The sequence below is a fragment of the Ptychodera flava genome, assembly GCF_041260155.1.
Source record: "Ptychodera flava strain L36383 chromosome 23 unlocalized genomic scaffold, AS_Pfla_20210202 Scaffold_24__1_contigs__length_23054250_pilon, whole genome shotgun sequence".
NCBI lineage: Eukaryota > Metazoa > Hemichordata > Enteropneusta > Ptychoderidae > Ptychodera > Ptychodera flava.
The window spans coordinates 5,369,176-5,392,703 of record NW_027248278.1 but is presented as its reverse complement, the minus strand read 5'-3'; the positions used below and the strand labels follow the sequence as shown (position 1 = coordinate 5,392,703).

The window sequence follows — 23,528 nt, the reverse complement described above, 5'->3', positions numbered from 1 at the left end:
GCACGCGCTGACGACTACGGCACGACGAAAAGAGAACTTGAAGTAGACGACATTTATGGAAATGAGCCCGGAATTCCATGGGCGCGAAAGGGCTCATGGGAGAAGCGTGCGTGACGTCATCGGCGATACAGACGATTGTAGCTTGCAGCTGGAGGAGTACTGTGAACAGTTCAGCGCGTTCGTAAGACGACTATGGAGAGTTCGGACAGCGATATTTCTGACATCGAGTATTACTTTTCCCTAACTGAAATCAAACCATACTAATTTGGACCTGTCCAAGATATGTAATAATTAGAAAGCATCTCAAAACATCGTTCATATCTTGGTTGCTTTGCGTTTTGGGGAGTCACTGTGCTTGTACAGACCCCGAACTGGATTGGAGAGACTGAGTGACCCTGCGATCCTTCAACGCTACGTTTCTAAAACAGAGTTTTCTGTATCAGTCGCTTAAAATTAATTTTTGGTTCGTGAATGATACGGAATGATTGACTGATTGTATGTGTTACCGTGTAAGTCGAGCTGGCCAGATCTTTAAGGTTGCGAAATCTCCGATATGTATCAGAAAATATTTATTCGCGATTTGACAAATCTATTATAGTGTCGTCTGTTTTTCGAAGCTGCTGTCGCACTTAGGAAGTCGGACTACTCAGATCTACAAAGTGATGAAATCGCCATATAATGAATATTTGCCCGCTATTTAAAAAAATAGTATCGTCTTAAAGCTTGTTGTAAGGAATGTGTTTCATACAAGACCAGCCCAAACTCCCGATGATTTCCGATATGTCCTCTGTTCAAGTCCCGATCGCCAAGTAAAAATGTTTACATGTAAAGAATGTAATTTGTGCAAGGGCCTCCCGAGTCCCGATGATATCCGATCGGCCCTCTCGACGAAGTCCCGTGTGGACATTTAATGAAAAAAAATGCTTTACATGTAAAAAATGTATTTCGTGCATTAATAAATCTAATAATGTAAAACATACAGTATTCTTGACTTCCGGCCATGGATGATTTTTTTGAACTAAGAGTCGGACAGAGGTATTCGGGTGGTCAGATCTGTTAGGTGGTGAAATCTCTGATATACATCGGATATTTACCCACGATTTGACAAAGTATCGTCAAGTATATATCAGAGTTAAAGTCCTAAGTCGCCGATATTTATCGGACAAATATCCGTGATTTCGTAGACCCGGCATGCCAAGTAAATCTAGGATCGTCTGGTATCGATATTAGCCTAGGAGTTCCGGCGCAATTGATATTTATCGGGTAAATATAATATCGGCGATTTCTCACACCGGCGTGCCAAGACACAGTAGGCAAAAAGTTATTCCAATATCTTGTAATATCAATATTACAAGGTATAGTCCCGAAATTGCCTATATTTATTGGTTATATATCTGAGATGTGGCAGACCCGGGATGTCAAGATAAGAGACGCTTTGTGTAGTTTCGTCTTCGGATTTTAGAGTCCCGAAATCGCCAATATTAATATTTATCTGGTTAAAACCGGCGATAGTAGGCTGACTCAGCATGTCAAGATACGAACCGCATTGTGTAGTATCGTCTTGTATCGGTATCAGAATCCGAAATCCCTTATAAAACAATCATCCTGAAAGAATTAGAACATAACGTTGTATCTTTTACAGATTTTAAACTCGCCCGACTTTCTTTAGCCACTGTCTTCGAAAAAGCTGTCCTGTGGGAAGACGGTAAAGCTGACTCCGTTTGTTCTTCCCTGAGTGATTTTTGCACTCAACTGAACAACAGTTAACTATTTTTTATGCTACTGAGCATTAAAGAGTCGTAACGTGCAGAACTGCACTCCTGCAGTCATAGACTCCAATGCTTTGGTAGGCTGTCACACACGTTCGTGTATCGCCGATGACGTCACGCACGCTCCTCCCATGAGCCCTTTCGCGCCCATGGGATTCCGAGCTCATTTCCATAAATGTCGTCTACTTCAATGTCTCTTTTCGTCGCTCCGTAGTCGTCGGCGCGTGCAATTATGTTGCAAATTTGAGCTGCATTTTATTCAAGGGTGATTTTGGAAGGGATAAACGGTCAATGTCGCTGGACTTAGGTTTCCCTTTAAGATATATGCGCCTCGAAAGTGAAAGACTTAAACTTTTGCTCAAACTTTCCTTAATGAATCTTTCGACCATTCTCTTTCAAAATCAATAATAAAAATCGAGGGTCACCGTGCAAATTTTGGTACTAGAGAAAAAATAACCCAAGATTTACCGATATTTAAAATTCAAAATGGCCGCCATCGCTGTGTTAATTCTACGGAGAAAAATAAAATTTTTGAATTTCGAAAAACGAAGCCGGTAAAAAGTTTACTTACACCCAGAGCTTTAAAATGAACCCCCACATGTAGTATATCAGAAGAGAATTGTTAAAGTTTGAGAGTCTGAATATCTGTCCCCAGGCGCCTTCTACCTTAAACAGCAAACCACATGCAAGGAGTGAGGTAAAACATTCACAATTAAGTACAATCTTGTAGCACATATGTTGACACACACCAATATCAGATCATCCGAATGCAAAGTTTGTGGTAAACATTTTCACAGGAAAGTTATCTCAGAACACATAGTTTGATCCATTCTGGTGCCAGACCATAACGTATGTAAAAAGTGCGGCAAAACATTTCGGCACAGTGGTACCCTTAAGACTCATGCATTGCTTCACACAGGTGTGAAACCATATGAATGCAAAGAGTGTGGTAAAACATTTACAACTGCCAGTGGTCTCAGAAGACACAATATGGCCCATTTAGGTGCCAAACCATTCCAATGCAAGGACTGTGGTAGACGATACGCAAATATTTGTAACCTTAAATGCCATGTGTTGAAACACTGAAAGATCACCTCATACAAGAGCAGTATATTTCAGGAAACTGCTGAGCAGATAAGAATAAACGAAAATTATAAAACAAACCATGTGGTATCCCATGTGTATTGCAGTTTCTGTACCAGAATACTATGTGGACGATGGTAATATATAACGGTAGTTTCCTGAGTTTCCAATGGTGTTTAAATAATTCAAATTGATGTGAATATATTAGGTTACAGTTATCTAGGATAAGTTTACTCCACATTTTTAGCTCACATTTGGTATGCACATGTATACCAAAGAGAGCTGATATGGTAAGTCGGCAGCGTCTGCATGTAATTGTTGGTGTGTGTAACACGATTGGAAATAATTTGGGATAATTGGATTTTCATATTTTGCAAATTTCTCAAAGTTGTTAGGTGCCATATAGCTGAATGTTGCAATATTGAATATTACTCATAAAAACAAGTATGTAATATAAAAAGAAAAGCAGATGAGATTATATTTGCAGATTAAATCGACATTACTTCACCATCCAATTATCCCAAATTAGTTCAAATCGTGTTATATTTTGATAAGGTAGGTATGCAACAATTTGTTACATAGCGTGTGCAAAAGACAAGAGGAAGAGTACTGATATTGACTGCTTGTCTGGATGTATGTCTGTCGACCAGTCTGGTATCCCTTTGCCACGGATTTCGATATTACATATCTTCGTAAGAAGTACCTAGAAAAGATTGAAATTGTAATTCAAACCGAACAAGAATATATTATGATATATTTCTCGATCTCAATCTGACTCGTGAATCGTGTGATATAATTTTCATTAAAATGCTAAATGTTTTGGCAGATTGGAAATAATTTCATCACAATCACAAGAAATTAAAGCAGGTTAATATTCCAGGATTGTGTGAGATTTCCTTTGATGAATAGCCATATACAACAGAGAGCTGCATTGTGTGTTTGATTATTGACAGTGGAGGCGACACTGTCTATGGTTTGACATGAGTGTTCACAGAAATATTTTATCAATCACCTCATTATGCAAGAAGATCTGCTTCGCTCCGTTCAAAGCCTTTGCCCAGGAATTTGGCATTGTCTGATATAGAGAGCTTTACTTAATCTTGAACGAATGAAAGCAACGGTAATTGGGCTAGAGCACTGCTCAAGATATAGAAAGGAAGTACTCACCAATCTAACTTATATCGATCATAGGATTTTTCAAAAGAGGAATTTCCTAGGGTCTATGCCTAGGGCTCTTTCACGGGCAAGTCATCGTCGTGAACCACGTAGTAGAATAACTCTTATTTTACTACGTGTGGGGCAGCTGTGGTGTTAAACGCTTATACGGACTGCCGGAAAGCCAGTTGGCAATGTTGGCGAAGAAATTTAATGTAGTATGTACGAGGGTTGGGGAGGAGATAAGGACTTGTAAGTAATTAGGAAAGCAGCCAGACGAAATCATCATTTGAAATATCACGGTCAAAATCAATAGCGCTTGCGGGCGCCTTCTCACGGATGACATTCGTAGCCTTCCACCACTTTGCACGAGGAGCAAAATAATTTTACTTTTACTCTATGTCAAACGTAAAATGCACGCCGATGTGAGGCATTTAATAAAATATCTTGACATTAGCAAGTCGTTATACTCGTCACTTTCAGCCAGTGAATCCAGGTTTGAATTGAAATTACCGACGGGATGTCACCGTCGCTTTTATAGTCATAATTTTTTTTATTCTATCTGACCAAATACGAGGTTTAGCCGTAAGCCGGAGACCGGGGATCCTCCTTTTCATTTTCGCCCCTCATAGTCATGTCTTAAACGGTTGCTTAACGTCCTTAAAGGCACATGAGCCGTAACTTTTGGCATTATTTTCATGATTTTATATTTAGATTAAAATTAGTTCATAGAAATGTTCTTACTCAGAGATGTTTACTCAAGGATAATTATCCACTGAGTGGGACTTCATGGGGAGGTTTCAGTAAGACAACTAATATACGGGTGCCTCATCCAAATATGGCCGCCTCCATGCAACTTCATGATAAACAGTGTAAATGGTGCATGTACACATTTGAATCTTTACAAATACAACATGGTGCAACCCACTGAAAGAACGGGAAAGGGATTCACTCCACTTTGACAAAGAAAAATACTGTTTTTCACATAACATGGCAAGATTTTGAAAATGGCGGGCAATTTAAGATTAATAAAAATCTGTTCAATTTCTTGCCTATTCTGCCACAAGCAAACATTGTAGAGGCACACTTAATGACTATATCGTTCAATTTGCAGATTGCTACATATATCTGAGGAAATTGGAGCGAAGTTGAGGTTGGACTAATTTCGCAGAGTTGCAGCTCATGGAGCTTTAAGTCGTCCGGTAGTTCGTATGGACTTTGCTCTCAGTAGGCGGTATGCTCCTCGGTTACGGCGTAGGTCACGATCAGGGTCGTATCGCCAACTGTGACCGAGGAGAGATTCCAGACTAAATTGTTCTCGCTAAAATGCAGACAATCGCGTCTGAGATGTCAAGCATCTTACCGGATGTGATGACTAACTGTATTTTAGACCTTAGAACTGTATTTTAGCGGAGCATGCCGATGGGATATCATGGCGACGCATAAATCGCTTCGATATCGTTGCAGCATCACGCAGATCGATACCCCACTGTGCAAATGCATCATCACGACAATCTAATGTCTTTTCTTTGCTCGTCACAGTTTTAACCTGCAGCGACTACGATTTACAAGATTGATGCAGGGGTATATAGGATCAGTAATGTTCCGTGCGTGCATGTGAAACACAGATCATTCGATGCTTACGAGTTGGCGAGAAAGCAAAAGGCGAAAACGAAGCGTCATGAAATGAACGTGCCTTACAAAAATCACGAAAATTTGGCATCGTTAAAATCTTTAGCCAAGCTTTGTAGCATTTGCTGTACGCAAGAGAGTTTATAGATATACATTTACAACCGTAAAAGATTTCGTATTGTATTTACTTTTCCCTGTCTATGATGTCCGTTTGTCTACCTGTCTGGCTGTTTATCGACTTGTCTACTTCTACGCACAAGAAAATCATTTCGGTGTTTGTAGATATTTATATAAGTGGTTTGGCAAAACGGAGATAGCAGTCAATCTATGAATAGATAATCGTCGATTAAACCTAACAGTGATCGTCGCTTGCGATCGCTTCAATAATTATTATTGCCTTTCGGGCCGGTTTTTTTTTTGGTGGGGGTGGGGGTGGGGTGGGTGGGTGTTAAACTGAACTCTAATGTGTACCACGCCCTCGGGCGGCGGCGCGGGTGAGTGTTTAATTTGCCTGCTAAGCCATTGATAGTGGATCGAATTTAACAAATTAGTCAATTTCCGCTCGTGAAATGTTCGCTCAAGTACACAGTGTGTGTGCTTTGTCACGTTTCACGCTTGATAAATTAGGTGATTCAATATAATGGAAGAGCGAGACAAATAGATCAATGTAAAGAAAGACATTTCCATCGTAAGGAGAAACGTCAGTATAATACTAGTAATGAAAGTCAAGACCCCTGGAAAATAAATCTTGCCTTCATATAGATTAATAACTACGGTTAGAGGAACACAGCTACTTTATAGAGGTCTTCCTCTACAAACTATACTGTCGACAGGGTTGCCCTCTGACGTCATATTATTGAAAGGTTGCACTTACCGTAAATCACTGACCGTGAATCACTGACCGTGAATCACTGACCGTGAATTGGAAATCTAGCTCAACGTTACCTTTCACCCCGGCGACCAGTTCGAATGACGTCATCGCAATTCCTTGACTTCTCTGTCTCAAGTTTGTACTTCTTGTTATCAGGACAACTTTAACTTTTATTTTTATCTTTATACTAACAAAATCTGTATTTGATATTTGTCGACAAGACAAGCCAGCACCCGACACATAGACAAACATATATATATATATATATATATATATATATATATATATATATATATATATATATAATGTATATATATATATATATATATATATATATATATATATATATATATATATATATATATATATATATATATATATATCTTCGCATTACTCGCGCAACACTTCTAATAGAAGATTTTCTTCCAAGAGTTGCCAGCCTGTACAACAGGATGTTGTCTCAAGGAGGACAACAACCTAAAATTATCAGACAGTTTCATAAAGCTATGTCAAGACATCCTCAACTTTTTGAAAAATTCAATGTACCACCTAAAGACATCATACATAACATAAGACTCAGTATAACTTAAGGTGTGGTGGTACCTGATCAGTACTGCTTGGGGAGCCAAGGCAGTTGACTGTATTGTTTTCAAATCCCCGAAACAGTCGCCTTGGTAAAAACTGATGAACACTAGGAGATTTTGATGATGTTATTTCTTTGTTGTATATTAATTGTTATAAACTAATCCTGCTGATGTCATATCTTCATAATTCATATGACACAACCATAGAGAACCCATAATGATCTATTGCTTGCACTTGCATGACGTTACTTTACATCATTGCTGTACTTATTTCCATCCGGGTGAATTTAAACTGTTTAACTACTTTTGAATATATCTCTATCTATCTATCTATCTATCTATCTATCTATCTATCTATCTATCTATATATCTATCTATCTATCTATCTATATATATATATATATATATATATATATATATATATATATATATATATATATATATATATATATATATATATGGTCCACTTATTCACTTTATGAACAATTTCTCTTTGTAGATTGCTAGAATAGATGTACATTCAAAGCTTGGAGGAAATATCACTACAATATGAAAGATGTCTTGGTAGGGCTGCAAGATTGTGATTACGGGCTCAAGTTATAAATGGATCGTCCCTTACTATATCTCCCAAACCCTATTTGTTATCGGACCAACTGATCATCGATGATTATTCCATTAAAGGTAGTATGCACCTCGAAAGTGAAAGTACACTTTAGCTCAAAAATTCCTAAATGAACTTTCAACCATTCTTTTATCAAATCAACAATAAAAATCGGGTTGAAAGTGCAAAGTTTGGAACTAGAGAAGCAAGTTACCCAACATTTTGCGATGTTTGAAATTCAAAATTGCTGCCATTCTTGTGTTAGTTATTATAGGGAAAAAATTAATTTCAGATTTTGAAAAACTGTAATTTTGAATTTTTGTCTTTCTCCACAAGCTTTGAAATGAGCGCGAGTGGTAGATCAGAAAATAGTTGTAGAACATTTAAAGTACGAATATGCGTCCCAGAGGTGTTCGTTCTACCTGAAAATGGTGCTCTGTGTATAGATGCCAGATGTCAAGGTTTTCAATTTAGAATGAGCGTGTCTTTTATTGGAGGCGAATTAATCAACACAAGAAACTAACATCACTCGGCTGATGTACAATGGAAGATTTACAGGAGATCGTAAAAAGGTAATAAAACGCCCGCAGACGTTAGAGGCTATAATTAAACCCTTGTACGGTTTGTACAGAGACCAATTATATAAATGGATTCCAGTCTCGAGGAAACCTGTTCCAGTCATTCGGGTCAGTTGGTAATCACTGTCCTGTGGAAGTCTGCTTGACCCGATTCCCAACTGTTGCATGTTAATCAAGTGTGTTTTGTGACGTAAAAACGATAGAACACCGTCTTGAGAAAGCTACCAGATTTCATCAGGTCGAATGGCAGAACCTTCGCTGTGTTATTTTTTTGCAATTATGCAAATATGTGTCACCGAAAATGCCCCGAATGCCCCAGGGCCACGTGAACAGCTTTTCGGACTCTCAAACGTTTACAACATTCTTTTGGTCTGCTACTTGTGGGCGCTCTGTTTGGAGGTGAAAAAGTAAATAAAATTTTCACCGGCTTGCGAAAGTAGGGGATCTTATTTTTCGTTATACAGTTAACACAGTCATCGCGGCGATTATGAGAATTTCAAATATCAGTACATAACGCATAAGTTGAATAATTTGTGTGTCCGGGTACCTGAATTCGGAAGGTGATCCTCGATTTTTATTCTTGATTTTGAAAGAGAATGGGTGAAAGTTCGCTTGAGGAAAATTTTTGAACACAAGTTTAAATCTTTCATTTTCTGGACACAAAATACCTTAACTTAGGCGTCTTCTCAGCTCGTTAGCTATCGAAGTGGCCTCCTGCAGCCCACTGCCACCAAAAAGATTGATGCGGTTGGAGCATCACAATTTTCATTTTACCTCCCAGCGCATGCGCAGCTCCGACAAAGCGTAGCTCGGATAAAATCTAGATCCGGTTGCATCTTCGAGGAATTTAACTAAGCATTCTAACGTGGTATATCGAATTCAGTCGACGCCGATAGCGTTAATTTACATGGCGCACAGCTTTAAAAGGGCGATTATTCTTTCTTGAAATTACGCAACCCGTCGTCACAGAAATGTTAATTATGATATTTTAAACAACTTGAACACGTTACTTCCTGACATCAGAACAGGACAAAAGATCACTTATAACCGCAGCCTGTCCTTTTTATAAGCAGTGTGGAGAAGCAGTATTGATCATCTGCAGAACATGTGATTCAAGTATCTGCAGAGCCTTCCAGCAAACTCTGAGATATCTGTTATCAATTAATTCAGAGTGTTTTGACGACGATGAATCATAACATTCACTAATGGCCTTTGCAGGGAAAATTGTTGACGGAAAAAGATTATTTTTTTTAATCTTCCGTTAATGGCATTCTTTGTCAATTATCTTCTTTGGCTGTGTTAACTTAATGTACTTATTTCCATTTTACTCATTAGTCCATCAATTAATGATATCAATTTAGGAAATATTGTAATTTACATGAAATGAACATTTCTGTGTAAAATTGTGGAGCAACAACAAAATTGGATTTCAATAATAGATGGGCATATCTTTCCATTTATGCATCAGTGAGCGGACTTGAACGATATGCAAATGTCATGAAACATACATTTTTATGAATATTTCGACTTTGATGATTACCGGCAGGTTAACCTCAATGGCATTTTCATAAGTAGTCGTGTCACACACAGACTGACAACACAATGGCGGAGAAAATGGGGTGAAAAAAGTCAGTTGGATACACAAAGACTCCCATGGAGGGGGGAGGGGAGGGAAGGAGGGAAAGACTGACTGACTGAAGGAGACAGAGTGAGAAAAAGAGTTACTACGGACCGCATAAAGCGTAACAGAGGGAAAGTTAAGCTGTTTAGCGTGCACTCCTTGGCAATCCATTCTCAAGAACTAGCATGATCACAAAGTCAATCAAGTGTTCAACGTTTATTCAAACGCACTCAGTGTTGCTAAGATACTGTGATCGGTAGTTGGAGCGTGTTATGATACTAACTCTATCCATTCGACAAGACCTGAATTTGTAAGTAAACTAAACAGAAACAGAATAAAAAAATTCAGGAGGAAAGTACGGTGATGCCATTAGTTTATATAAATTTATCAACAACGCACTTCCCAGGTGCAATATTCATGACATTTCCGTTCTGCCATCTGCTGTCCGATAACCAACAAAATGCTTCACTCATTCGACTTAACCAGAAATTTCTTTAAGAACATCAAAAGTTACCTTTTCACAACAGAGTTCAAGTAAAGTCAGTGTTGTTATGTAATTATATATATATATATATATATATATATATATATATATATATATATATATTATAATATATATATATATATATATATATATATATATATATATATATATATATATATATATATATATATATATATATCATCTACATAGCATCTAACAATGAATGATATATATATATATCATTGTTAGATGCTATGTATAAATGATATATATATATATATATATATATATATATATATATATATATATATATATACCATTTATTGTTAGATGCTTTTGACATTTAAAGTGCCTGTTGTTGTTGTTGTTGTTGTTGTTGTTGTTGTTGTTGTTACAGTTGTTGTTAATGTTATCTTCGTCGTAATCGTCATCATCACTATGACCACGATTGCGTTTTGTTGTTTGGCTGTCATTGTTTATTAAAAAGGCATGGGTATTTTTTTCATCGTTTTGTGATGTCAACTACATTTTATAGTTTTTGTCCCCAGAGTTTATTTATTTGTACTCTACACTTACATTGCTTGGGCAAGTTTAGCGTCAGGGTACACTGATTAAGTGTTAGAATCAGCCATATGAAGACACTCTGCACCCTTTCGAACTTGTCTGTTTGCATAATTACCACACTTATCGTTTCACTTTTTAAGTAGCTGACAAGATGGACTGCACTAATTTCGTCTCGTCGTTTTCAAGGTCTCGCAAGCAACACAGTATTCGAATCGATCGGACGGCTTGGCTCTGCCTCTCTCGTCACCCGTTGCCATGAACCCGCTTATCTCCCTCGCAATCTCTTCACCTTTTCCAACCACGTGTTTGCGGTTTACCAAGTGCGTGTCAATATTTGCATACAACATTGGATTACATCAGTGAAAAACGCCACGCACACGATACTGGAAATTGGTAATTATCGGAATTCCGACCAAGCAATCAGGGCTAATTAAAACGACTTGCGTTCATCATCTTTCAATTTGAATATGAATTGAGTCGATTTTATACCTGCTATAACGCTAATGAAGCCATGAAAAATTAATTCTAAGATATGGTATTGGAAAATTAAAACTGACTAAGCGTTCCACCTGCTGCTCAAAGATACTACGTAAAGATCATAATTACCACCAGGAACTAATCATACGCCTTTGTGAGTTCTAATGGCATATCTATGTCTTTCTATCAAAACTCGGATTCAGTATCAGAGCGAGTATGACTGCAGTGAAAAGGCGACTTTGTTGTAACCAGGAGCAACCAGCCAGCCGCTTTCGTGAAATATTTACATGTGAGTGTAATATTGTGAGGCATTTCTAAACGATATTAATTTCTTGACGAGAAGTGAAAGCTGTTCGCAGCTGTCCGCTTTCCGCTTTGTAATATAAACCTTTCCGTCCACAAGTTCCAAATTCATTGTCAAGCTGTATGCATGATGTTGTCTCAAGAAAAGGATTGTAAGCATGTCCTTTGTTCGAACATTATCTTATTGCTGTCGCACTGTTTCGTGGCAGACATTTTCGATGATCAACGCTTTACAGAAAACCTTCCAGAGCATTTTTCTGAACTTGACGTTATCGTCAGACAAGATAAATACTGTCATATTCACTAAGTACTTGCTTCCTTTTACGGCTATAAAGTCACATGTATAATGAAACACGGCGAAAGTGAGATTATACGATAAACCCTCACACTAGATATTTGTTTTTAAAACGGGAGACATTGGACAGTTTGGTGCCCACGTTCAGATTCATCAATTTCGTCGATTTTATTAAATAATTAATTTTTTTATCTGTTTGCTTATATATATATATATATATATATATATATATATATATATATATATATATATATATATATATTTATATTTATTTATTTATTTATATATTATTATTTTCTATTTCGAAGGTTTGAAATCTGAAGGTTCGGTATCCGGGGATGGGGGAAATCGTGTGTCATCTCTTTATCAGTCTTGGCCTGCAGCCAAGTCAACTTTATATTTTGTTATTGTAATACTGATCTAGTTGTATCATTTTATGTAATCGCTTCTTGGAAGTTGGATCAACAGTTCCTCATTTGGTGAACAGACATTAATGCCATTCACATTGTTACGTGCAGAGAAAACGAACAAAAGGGTGAACTCAGCAGTTAATGTTTAAACAAAATTTATTACAAAAATAAAACTAATTGCTAAGTCAGGGATAGAGTACAAGCTTTAAAAGTGTACAGATTACTTATCTCAGCTGGGACGGCAAAGCTCCAGTCTCAGAGTTGTAACAGTCAGTCGGATGAATGAACAGTCCTTTGGCTTGCAGGCTGAAGCTGCACAAAGTCCACAGTATAAATCCAGCGTTGACAGTGAAGGTCTTGAAAAGTCTTGAGAATGACTACTGCTGGAGTTTAGTAACACACAAGAGACACGATCCCAAAAGTCTGACTGGAAGCTGTGCACGTCCCTTTTATAAAGGCATATAAGAACAATCTAGAACTTTTATTGACATGCTAATTACTGTTCTAAAATTATCTCCCTTGCACAACTAATCAACTTTCCAGAACATTCCAAACATGACTAATTGAATTCAAGGTTGTGAGGTCATCAAGGGCAGTGACCTTGAGAATGTTCTAGACTAATTGAACTCAGGTCATGATGAGTGTGGGGTAAATGACCTACATAACACACCCCCTCTTCAAAAAAAGAAAATTTTTCAAAGAAAAATCTTTCTTTTACAAATGCAATCTTGAAAAGGATTTAAGTACTCAAATTTGTTTTACTCTAAAGTAAAATTTCTTGAAAGTGAACAACAATAAACTCTAAATACGAGAGAGACAGTCTGCAATTAAATTGTCTTTGCCTTTGATATGTCTAATATCAAGATTAAACTCCTGTAACATTAAACTCCATCTTAGCAATCTCTGATTTTTGCCTTTAAATTTCTGCAGAAAAACAAGAGGGTTGTGATCAATATAAACCACTATTGGCTGATTGAAGAAGTAACATAAACTTCAAAATGCTGTAAAGCTAATATCAAAGATAAACACTCTTTTTCAATTGTAGAGTAGTTTCTCTGGGATTTGTTAAATTTGCGTGAAAAATAGCAAACAGGATGATCTACACCATGACTATCCTCTTGCAATAAAACAGCACCAGCAGCCGTATCACTAGCATCCACAGCTAATTTGAATGGCAAAGTGAAATCTGGTGCAGACAACACTGGAGCACTTTGCAGTATGGCTTTAAGTGTATCAAATGCCTGTTGGCATTGCTCTGACCAAACAAACTTTACTTTCTTTTTAAGTAAGTTAGTCAAAGGCTCAGTAATTGTGGAGAAATTTGGACAGAATTTTCTGTAGTAACCAGCCATACCGAGAAAGCGCATCAGTTGTCGTTTGCAGTTTGGTATGGGAAAACTTGAAATGGCACTGATTTTGGCATCAACAGGTTTTACCTCACCCTGTCCTACAGTGTGTCCGAGGTAAGTCACCCTCGCCCAGCCAAACTCAGATTTGGCAAGGTTGACAGTCAACATTGCTTTGCTCAGTCTCTCAAAGAACTTCCGCATGAGCTTGATGTGTTCCTCCCAGGTGTCACTATACAGAACGACGTCGTCAACGTAGGCTGCACACCCGTCTAGCCCGGATATGACGTCGTTGATCATCCGTTGGAACGTTGCCGGAGAGTTCTTCATTCCGAATGGCATCACCTTGTACTGGAACAATCCGTCTGGTGTAACAAAGGCGGATATTTCACGAGCACGATCCGTCAGAGGGACTTGCCAAAATCCCTTCAGTAGGTCAAATTCGTCACATACTTGGCTTTTCCCACTCGGTCGATGCAGTCATCAATCCTCGGGATTGGGAAAGTGTCTGTCTTTGTTAAAGTGTTGACCTTTCTAAAGTCCGTGCACATACGATAACTGTGATCTGATTTGGGAACAGGTATACACGGCGAACTCCAGTTACTTTTACTGGGTTCAATAAAGTCATTGTCCAGCAGGTATTTGACTTCTTCCTGGAGATATTTCGCTTTTGTTGGATCAGTCTGTATGGATGTTGTTTTACAGGCTTACTGTCCCCAACATCAACGTCGTGATAGATGACGTTTGTCCTCGTTGGAACATCTTGAAACAGGTGTTTATATTCATGGAGCAGTTCTTTCACCTGTTGTTGTTGTTCTGGCTGGAGGTGTGCCAACTTTGTAGACTCCAGCTTCTCCAGGATTTCTGAGTTCTGAAGCTTGACCGAGCCCAGCTTTGAGTTTAGAGTATTTTCACTCAAGTCAGTTTCAGTATCACTATCTTCATAATGGCCAGAACTGACTGTACTGACAGGCTTTGTTTTAGTAGGATTATCCCTATCCAAATATGGCTTAAGCATATTTATGTGACATAGCTGTTTTTGTTTTCGCCTGTCAGGTGTTATTATGATGTAATTTAAATCACTCAATTTCTATCGATTAGATATGGCCCAAAGTAACGAGCATGGAGTGGTTTGCCAGGAATTGGAAGTAGAACAAGAACTTTTTGACCTGGTTCAAACTTCCGTTTTGAGGTGCTTTTATCATATTTGGTTTTCATTGACTGCTGAGATGACTCAAGATTTTCTCTGGCTAATTCACATGCTTTAGAGAGTTTCGTACGAAAATCTGACACATATTGCAAAATATTCAGACAATCATCATCGTCTGATAGGAATTTCTCTTTAACTAGCTTAAGTGGGCCACGGACTGTATGTCCAAATACAAGCTCAAATGGGCTAAAACCAAGAGACTCTTGAATTGACTCTCTAACAGCAAAGAGCAGAAAATGAATTCCTTCATCCCACTGCTTCTCTGTGTCAAACAGTAGGTCCTATCATGTTTTTCAAAGTTTGATGAAATCGCTCAAGAGCACCCTGACTTTCTGGATGATAGGCGGATGACCTATACTGTTTAATGCCTAGCTGATCCATACTTGTTGAAAAATACCAGACATAAAGTTGGAGCCTTGATCGGACTGGACACATTTAGGGAGGCCAAATAAAGTGAAAAATTTGACTAAAGCTTCACTATAGTCTTTGTCTTTATATTTCTCAGTGGTATGGCTTCGGGGAACCGAGTTGATGTACACATAATTGTCAACATGTACTCATTTCCTGATCTTGTTTTTGGTAGGGGCCCAACACAGTCTATTAGTATCCGACTAAATGGTTCTTGAAATGCAGGAATTGGCTGTAAAGGGGCCTTTGGAATGGTCTGATTTGGCTTTCCTACCATTTGACATGTGTGACAAGTTTTACAGAAATGTGCTACATCCTGCCTGAGATTAGGCCAATAAAAGTGACTGAGAATTTTATGATAGTTTTCCTGACTCCTAAGTGACCAGCCCAGGGGGTTCATGGGCCAGGCGCAATATTTCAGCACGGTAGGGCTTTGGAACCACAATTTGATGTTTTATAGCCCAATCGTCATCAACCAAAACATCTGGAGGTCTCCATTACGCATGAGAATACCAGATTTTGTATAATAGGAAACAGAGCTATCTGAAGTTTTATCTTCATCATCTACCCTGTCAAACAAAGACAAAATATCTGGGTCTTTGTGTTGTTCTGCAATGAGATTTGATCTAGAAAATGTCTGACTTTGGTCAGCAGAAGTTTTATTGGAAGTTTCAAATCCACGAGGGATAACGGAATGATCCGTGTCAAACACCTGACTGAGAAAGGTGTCATTTAAGTCAACATCTGTGACATTATTTGAGAGTATTTGATTCTCGGAAGTTTTCTTTGACATGGCTCGAGTAATGGCACATGAAGGAAATAAATCGGGTATCTCTTGTTCAATTGGCTCTGGATCCTGATCTAAAGTAGGATTATCAGTCACAAGTGGATTAGTAATGACCTTGTCCCCAGCAAGGTCATTTTCAAGAAGAAGGTGAATCTCTTCAAAAGGCAAAAAAGGCCTTATACCTAAAGTCACAGGTCCAGAAACAAAGTGAGAAGACAAATGCACATTATGGAGAGGAACAGGAATGTAGTCAGTACAATATACCCCCTTAACAAGAACTTTAGAACCTGAAAATGACTTTTCAGAAAACGGCAGGGTATCTGCAAACAAAAGAGACTTGGAAGCCCCAGTACCTCTTAAAATTTTGACAGAGGTAGCGGAAGATAAATCACTAGAAAGTGATATAAAACCATCATAAATAAATGGTTCGAAAATACCCATAATGCTATCTTGAGAAGAATTGACCTTGACCTCATTAATTGGGGATGAGAGGGTTTAACCTCAGAAAATGTGTTGCACACATTATTAGACTCTAATTGAGTTGATGAAGAAATAAAGCCGGTGGGCTTAGATCCACTTTGACCACTTTGACCTTCACGTTTTCTTTTCAATTTGAAACAATCTGACATTAAATGGCCGTCTTTCTTGCAATAATTACAAGAAAGTGTACCGAACTGTTTGTCAGAAGGAGATTGAGACTTGGGATCTGATGATGTGGAAGTGTTACTTGAACTCTGTGAACTGTTGTCATTTGATTTTCTACTGTCCTTTGAAAAATTCTTGGATGAAAAGGAGGAGTTAAATTTACCTGCATTGTTTCTGTAGGAAAAGGACTGGGATGGTTTGCTGAGAAATGAAGATTTGTGGGTCAATGAATAATCATCGGCCAAACGTGCAGCAACCTCTAATGTATCTGCCTTTTGTTCATTGATAAACGTCTTGATGTCACTCCGGATGCACCTTTTAAATTCCTCAATCAAAACGAGCTGTCGTAATTTGTCATAATTCTGACTGACCTTTCAGAAGAACACCAACGATCAAACAGTTGTTCTTTTGTTCGAGCAAATTCAACATAAGTTTGATCTTTCGCCTTCTCACAATCCCTAAATTTCTGACGGTAAGCTTCAGGCACCAACTCATAGCCCTTGAGAATTAATTCCTTCACAGAATCATAATCTGAAGCCTGCTCTACTGACAATTGAATGTAAATTTCTCTGGCTTTACCCACCAAAGCACTCTGCAAAAGCATAGACCAGGACTCCTTAGGCCAATTCAGACTCTGAGCAATTTTCTCAAAATGAAGGAAATATTTATCAACATCCTTTTCTTGGAAAGGGGGAACTAACCTGAAATGCTTAGTGATGTCAAAACCGTGTGAAGGAAGGATTTTCCTGACTGTCCAAGCTCTAAACGTTTCATTTCTAATCTTTCCTGCCTATCTTTCTCTCTCTGTCTTTCTTCCATTTCTAACTGCATTTGTATTTTTCTTTTTCTATTTGTAATTCTAGTTTCTTGATCTCCAAATTCGTCTGCATTTCTAATTCTAATTTTCTGAGTTCAGAGGTAGACTCGGGCTCATAATCTTCAGGGTGGATTCCTCAAATTGGCTAAATCAACTAGATGTTTGGCAATACGGTACTGTATTTCCCTCTTGCGCATAGATCTTTGACTTCTACTTTAAGGAAATTGGCCAGTGTTATGAGGTCGTCTTTTCTGAGGGAATCAAATGTGTCCTGATCAAGGTCATCCATTTCCTCTGGTTTAAATTCCGCCATGATTAAATTTCGCTGAGTTCACAGTATACAGTAGTTTTAAAAAGGCAGACAAAATGTTGTCAAACGGCTCAAAATATTCGTATCCCGGACGAGCCCCCAATTTGTTACGTGCAGAGAAAACGAACAAAAGGGTGAACTCAGCAGTTAACGTTTAAACAAAATTTATTACAAAAATAAAACTAATTGCTAAGTCAGGGATAGAGTACAAGCTTTTAAAAGTGTACAGATTACTTATCTCAGCTGGGACGGCAAAGCTCCAGTCTCAGAGTTGTAACAGTCAGTCGGATGAATGAACAGTCCTTTGGCTTGCAGGCTTGAAGCTGCACAAAGTCCACAGTATAAATCCAGCGTTGACAGTGAAGGTCTTGAAAAGTCTTGAGAATGACTACTGCTGGAGTTTAGTAACACACAAGACACGATCCCAAAAGTCTGACTGGAAGCTGTGCACGTCCCTTTTATAAAGGCATATAAGAACAATCTAGAACTTTTATTGACATGCTAATTACTGTTCTAAAATTATCTCCCTTACACAACTAATCAACTTTCCAGAACATTCCAAACATGACTAATTGAATTCAAGGTTGTGAGGTCATCAAGGGCAGTGACCTTGAGAATGTTCTAGACTAATTGAACTCAGGTCATGATGAGTGTGGGGTAAATGACCTACATAACAACATTCAAACCAAAGTTTTATTTCAAAAGTGAAAAGACGGTAAAAGTAACCATATATCCGAATATTCCAATAATCTTTGTCAAAACAAAAGCGAGAAAATTCACCGCAAATTTGCAATGAATATTGAATTATTTGTTAAACATTTACAGTGAAATTGCAAAGCTATTGGCATAAACCCTGTGTACATTTTTATAAAAGTTGTTTCACACCAACGTGTAAAATAAAAAGGATGAATATTCGTATGTTAAAGTCAAATTCCCTCGATATTTATTCTGTCAATTTTAGCACGCCAAAGCACATCATTTTGACACATGCTCAAAGAAACTGTAGAGTCGGCTATTGGGCCAGCGATGGTGCACCTGTTATCTATCAGATCACGTGACTACTATCATAGGGGGTACTGATACCGTAAAAGTAAGGTGTAATGCTGAGTTCAGTTCTCTTCTTCGCCTGAAAAAATTGCTATCGACGGGCAGTTGAACAGCGGATTTGCATATTAACAGGTCCATTGTGTGCAATTGTTTATTTTGCACCAGTTTTGCTCAAACACACAAAACAACTATAAACACATTGGACTATTTTTATCGACGACTCGTCGGAAGGCCCACCATTGTGTAAGCTAATCTAATTATGCATTACCTCATCTGGTTTCTCTTTGTTTAATCTCTCACATTAGTTCACATCCTGTCCTCACTTCCCCTGAAACTAACGGCCATGCCAGCGGAAAGGCGAGTCAAATTAACAGTAAATTGTGCGTCGGGACAACATATTCTTACCATATTTTATTTTTTTGCTGGCTGCTTTTTTGCGACTATTGGAAAATATTTTTTTCTTGTTGAATCACCATGGACATAGTAAAACGAACATGAACACCGAGAAAACAGTCATTTTGAATTTCAAATATAGGTAACGTGTAGTAAAATTTAGATAAAATTGGTAAAATTTAAGTAATTTGTTTCACGGTGATCCTTAAAGGATATTATGGTTTTAAGTTTTCTTGAGGACAATTTGTTGAAAATTTTTAAACTGCCATTTGCGAGTCGCAGACTATCTCAATAGTAGTTAAAAGGAAATGTATGGGCTTACAGAAAAGAAGGAGTTAAAGCCAACTCTTTCACTAATTACTATTCAAGGCGTGTCCGAATACGGTATCCCTCTTCTTGATTTCGTTTTTTTTACAATGATTCATTTTATATAAGTTCTGAAGAGAGTAGACACATGTTTCGCCGTCGCATCTGCATCCACAAATTAAATCTCGTTATCAAATCACGGAGACGTATCAATTCTGGTTTTCAAATCCATCCATTCGGTGGAGAAAAGTGAGAAACGAGCAATGAATATAGGCACCATATATCACCGTTCTACACAGCTGAACGCATCGCAGAGTTCAGAGTGGAGTAGATTTCTGACAAGGCCGTAAACTCAATCACACACAGCCAGCGGTTCGCTCAGATTTGTAGATATTTCGAGTCATGTATCAAAAATGATAATGGCTGCTTTTGGTTGTAAAAATGTCTGCACTACATTAACCCTTGAGCGCCAAAGTCAATTTTTGTCGCTTTACAAAATATACCCCAGTCAATTTTTTTCAGATTTTTGCCGAAATTTTGATAAAAAACTGGAACTAATTGAATGTCACGGTGATGTCTTGTTTGCTCCAAAATTATGAAAACATATATAGAAAAATTCATAAAAATTGGTAAAATGTTGCGCTAAAAGTTTTGTTGGAAAATTACAGCACTCAAAAGGTTAAGACAGATTCGCCAACGTGGTTGCCGGGTCATGACCCTTCTTGTAGACGAAAGTCGTGTTACTCCAACGAAAAGAGAAATTGAGGCAAAAAATGGCGCTGAAGAGGAACAGACATCACAAAAGTAATGAATCAAAACAGCACTTGTACACATCCACCGTAAACGGAAGTGAAACATTGAACATTTTGAAGTACAGATGTAACAGATCTATGATACCCGGATGTACTTATATTTTTGTGAAATTTTTGACGCAATATTTGAATTTGACTTAGGGTGTAAAAGTGAATGACTGAAGTGATTACTGCACTAATATAGTATGTATGTATGTATGTATGTATGTATGTATGTATGTATGTATGTATGTATGTATGTATGTATATGTATGTATGTATGTATGTATGTATGTATGTATGTATGTATGTATGTTGAATCTATCTATCTATCTATCTATCTATCTATTAATGAGAATATAAAGCTGTTTATGTAACGGTATATATGTATATATGTATATATACATATATATATCTATATCTATATCTATCTATCTATCTATCTATCTATCTATCTATCTATCTATCTATCTATCTATATATTTATATATATATATATATATATATATATATATATATATATATATATATATATATATATATATATAACTAAGACCAAAATATACGGATGTACAAATAATACTGATTTTCTTAAAGAATTCATTCGATTGATGGCCAGAACCACACTCTCAATTACAATAGTCGTATCACAGGAAACACATCTTTGGCATAAGACTGTAGAAAACGATTGATAGGGCCAAATGAAGTTATTATGTAACTCAGGTGCTGTGATGCAGGCATGCGTCGGATTGCACCAGCCTTGCTACCGTGCTGCGGTCTGATAGCAAAATATTATCGGAGCGCTCGACCACCCAACAGGACCGAAGGCGCCTTACATAATTCTGTTCAAAACTCTGATACATTATGTACATAAACAAACATCAGCGATTGTGCTATGAATGTTAAATCTGACAGCCGCACACACTTTAGCATAAACCGCTTTGCATAACATAGCATCGAAGATAGCCACTCACACACTCGTTATCATAAACATTATCATGGCATCGGAACGCTCAACAAGTTGATTTACCGCTCACGCAAATGCAGGCATATCATTTACACGGTTGACTCATAGTCTCGTTTCTGAACATTCGTCTCTGAGCTTTGCGACATCATCGGTGTCGACGAGTCCAACTCGTTCTGTAATATTTCATGACCCGATTTCTCTTTGTCATTGTCGTCATTTGATGCACAACGAACGATTTTCCGAAAGAAACTTGAATTTTCTTCAGAGTTTTTCGACCTCTTTGTCGCACTGTCCGACGAACTACCGAATTCGCTGGTGTCTGTCCTCGTGCTTTGACTTCTTTTATATGAGTCGTCGTCCTTCCCGCCAAAACAGCAACAGCAAACTTTGTGCGATAAAAAGCGACCTATTTTCGTGTCTTGTTGGCAGCAACACATAACTCTGTTCAGGTTGTAGCGAAAGTCACGTGAATAGTAGCTATATATGTACGGATTTATGGCACTTCCCAGGAAAATTAACCAAGTGACCACCGCGTAAACGAACAGAATGTTATCGCGTTGCATGTTCCCGCCAAAAGCTGCGAAGGCGGTGAAAGTGATGTATGGAACCCAGCAGACGACAAACACTATAAGAATGCACAGCATCATTTTGGCAATTTTCTTGCGCTTGTCAACTTGCTTCTGTGTCGCGTGTGTCTTTGCGAAATATTCCATGCTTCTATGTAAGCTGTAGAAGCTCTTTCCATAGGCGATGATTATGCAAGTCAGAGGGACACCCGTGAAAAATAGAAATAGGTAGGCGTAATACAAGTCTCCGGCCAGCCGTTTGGTTTCCATAACATATATGCAGATTGTGCGCACCTCTCCGTTTTCGGCAGACTCGTGATCGTGCGCTACTCGGATGATATTGATGTTGTTGACCATCATGGCGACCAGCGGGAAAAGAGAAACAGCGCAGAGAATCCAAGTTAAAATCACCACCAGCCGAGCTCTGTTAATCGTGCAGTACCTCTGATATTTAAACGGGTGACAGATAGCGACATACCGCTCCACGCTGATTGCAAGCATCGTCCAGACCGAACACGAACCGAACACAAGGGTGACGTACGTGCCTATACCGCAGATTGTCTCAGACACATTCCTGAGGTCATCGCTGATAGATAAATTGATCAAAACCAATTTTATCAGGGGTGCATCAACGAGCACCCTGTACAGGTCACATAGCGCCAGATTCACGATAAATACAGTGTATACAGCCGTCCGTCGTCGCCTCTTACAGCCGGTGATGAGCACGACTAAATTTCCAACCGTCCCGACAACAATTACGATACTGAAGGCGATAATAATGAGAATTCTTACCCAAAGATTCTCAGTCCAATCGTCAAAGATTCGCACACCATTCCCGCCTGAATCGGGCGACGAATCATTGTAGAAGAGATATGTGTAGTTGTCCCCAAGGAGGCTATCGTTGAACGTGAGATAGTCGTACATGAACTCCATGAGGTCGTTTCGAAATCGTCTACTCCGTCTGTCTAATCCATTGCCTTGTCGCAGTCACCATAACATTCAACTGGTCGGCAGTCCCTGGGCAATAAAAAACCGTAAAACTCTCAAGCCCTCATATTACAGGCGACGAGTGACTGCTCTCGCACTTCGAACAGCCGCACCGCGTTTCCTTCCTGATCCGTCCGCCCACTCATTAATAATTAAAAGCACGATCCACTCGCTTGGCCTCGATGACGACACAAAAGCAACAAGGCACACCTTATCTCGTCCTTAGCGCAGAGATTGTGATGTAAAGAGTCCGACACCGTTACTAGATTACAAAGGTATTCAGTGAATAAAATGATACAATTATTTACCTGAGCTTCGAAGGTGTGAGTCCAGAAATGCTCGTAATACCTGCGTACTGTCAATCTCTCCTCTCTCTCTCTCTCTCTCTCTCTCTCTCTCTCTCTCTCTCTCTCTCTCTCTCTCTCTCTCTCTCTCTCGTTCAATAGCAGTTCAGCGCGGCCTTAATAAGAAATTTCAATCTGTCTGAAAGTACAATACATTGACTAAGGTAAGGTAAGGTT

The 23,528-nt window shown here is 38.4% G+C and overlaps 1 protein-coding gene across 1 annotated transcript; it reads right to left on the bottom strand.

The window, feature by feature from the left end:
• Positions 1-21,070: 21,070 nt before the first annotated feature.
• LOC139124975 (adenosine receptor A2b-like) lies at positions 21,071-23,167 on the bottom strand. The gene has a single exon (XM_070691092.1). The coding sequence runs from the start codon at positions 22,951-22,953 to the stop codon at positions 21,544-21,546; it is 1,410 nt and encodes a 469-aa protein (XP_070547193.1). The 5' UTR covers positions 22,954-23,167; the 3' UTR covers positions 21,071-21,543.
• Between the last annotated feature and the right edge of the window lie 361 nt (positions 23,168-23,528).

What these genes read in the sequence shown, in the direction of transcription:
- LOC139124975 (XM_070691092.1), bottom strand. Translation starts at nt 22,953, where the DNA reads ATGGAGTTCATGTACGACTATCTCACGTTCAACGATAGCCTCCTTGGG.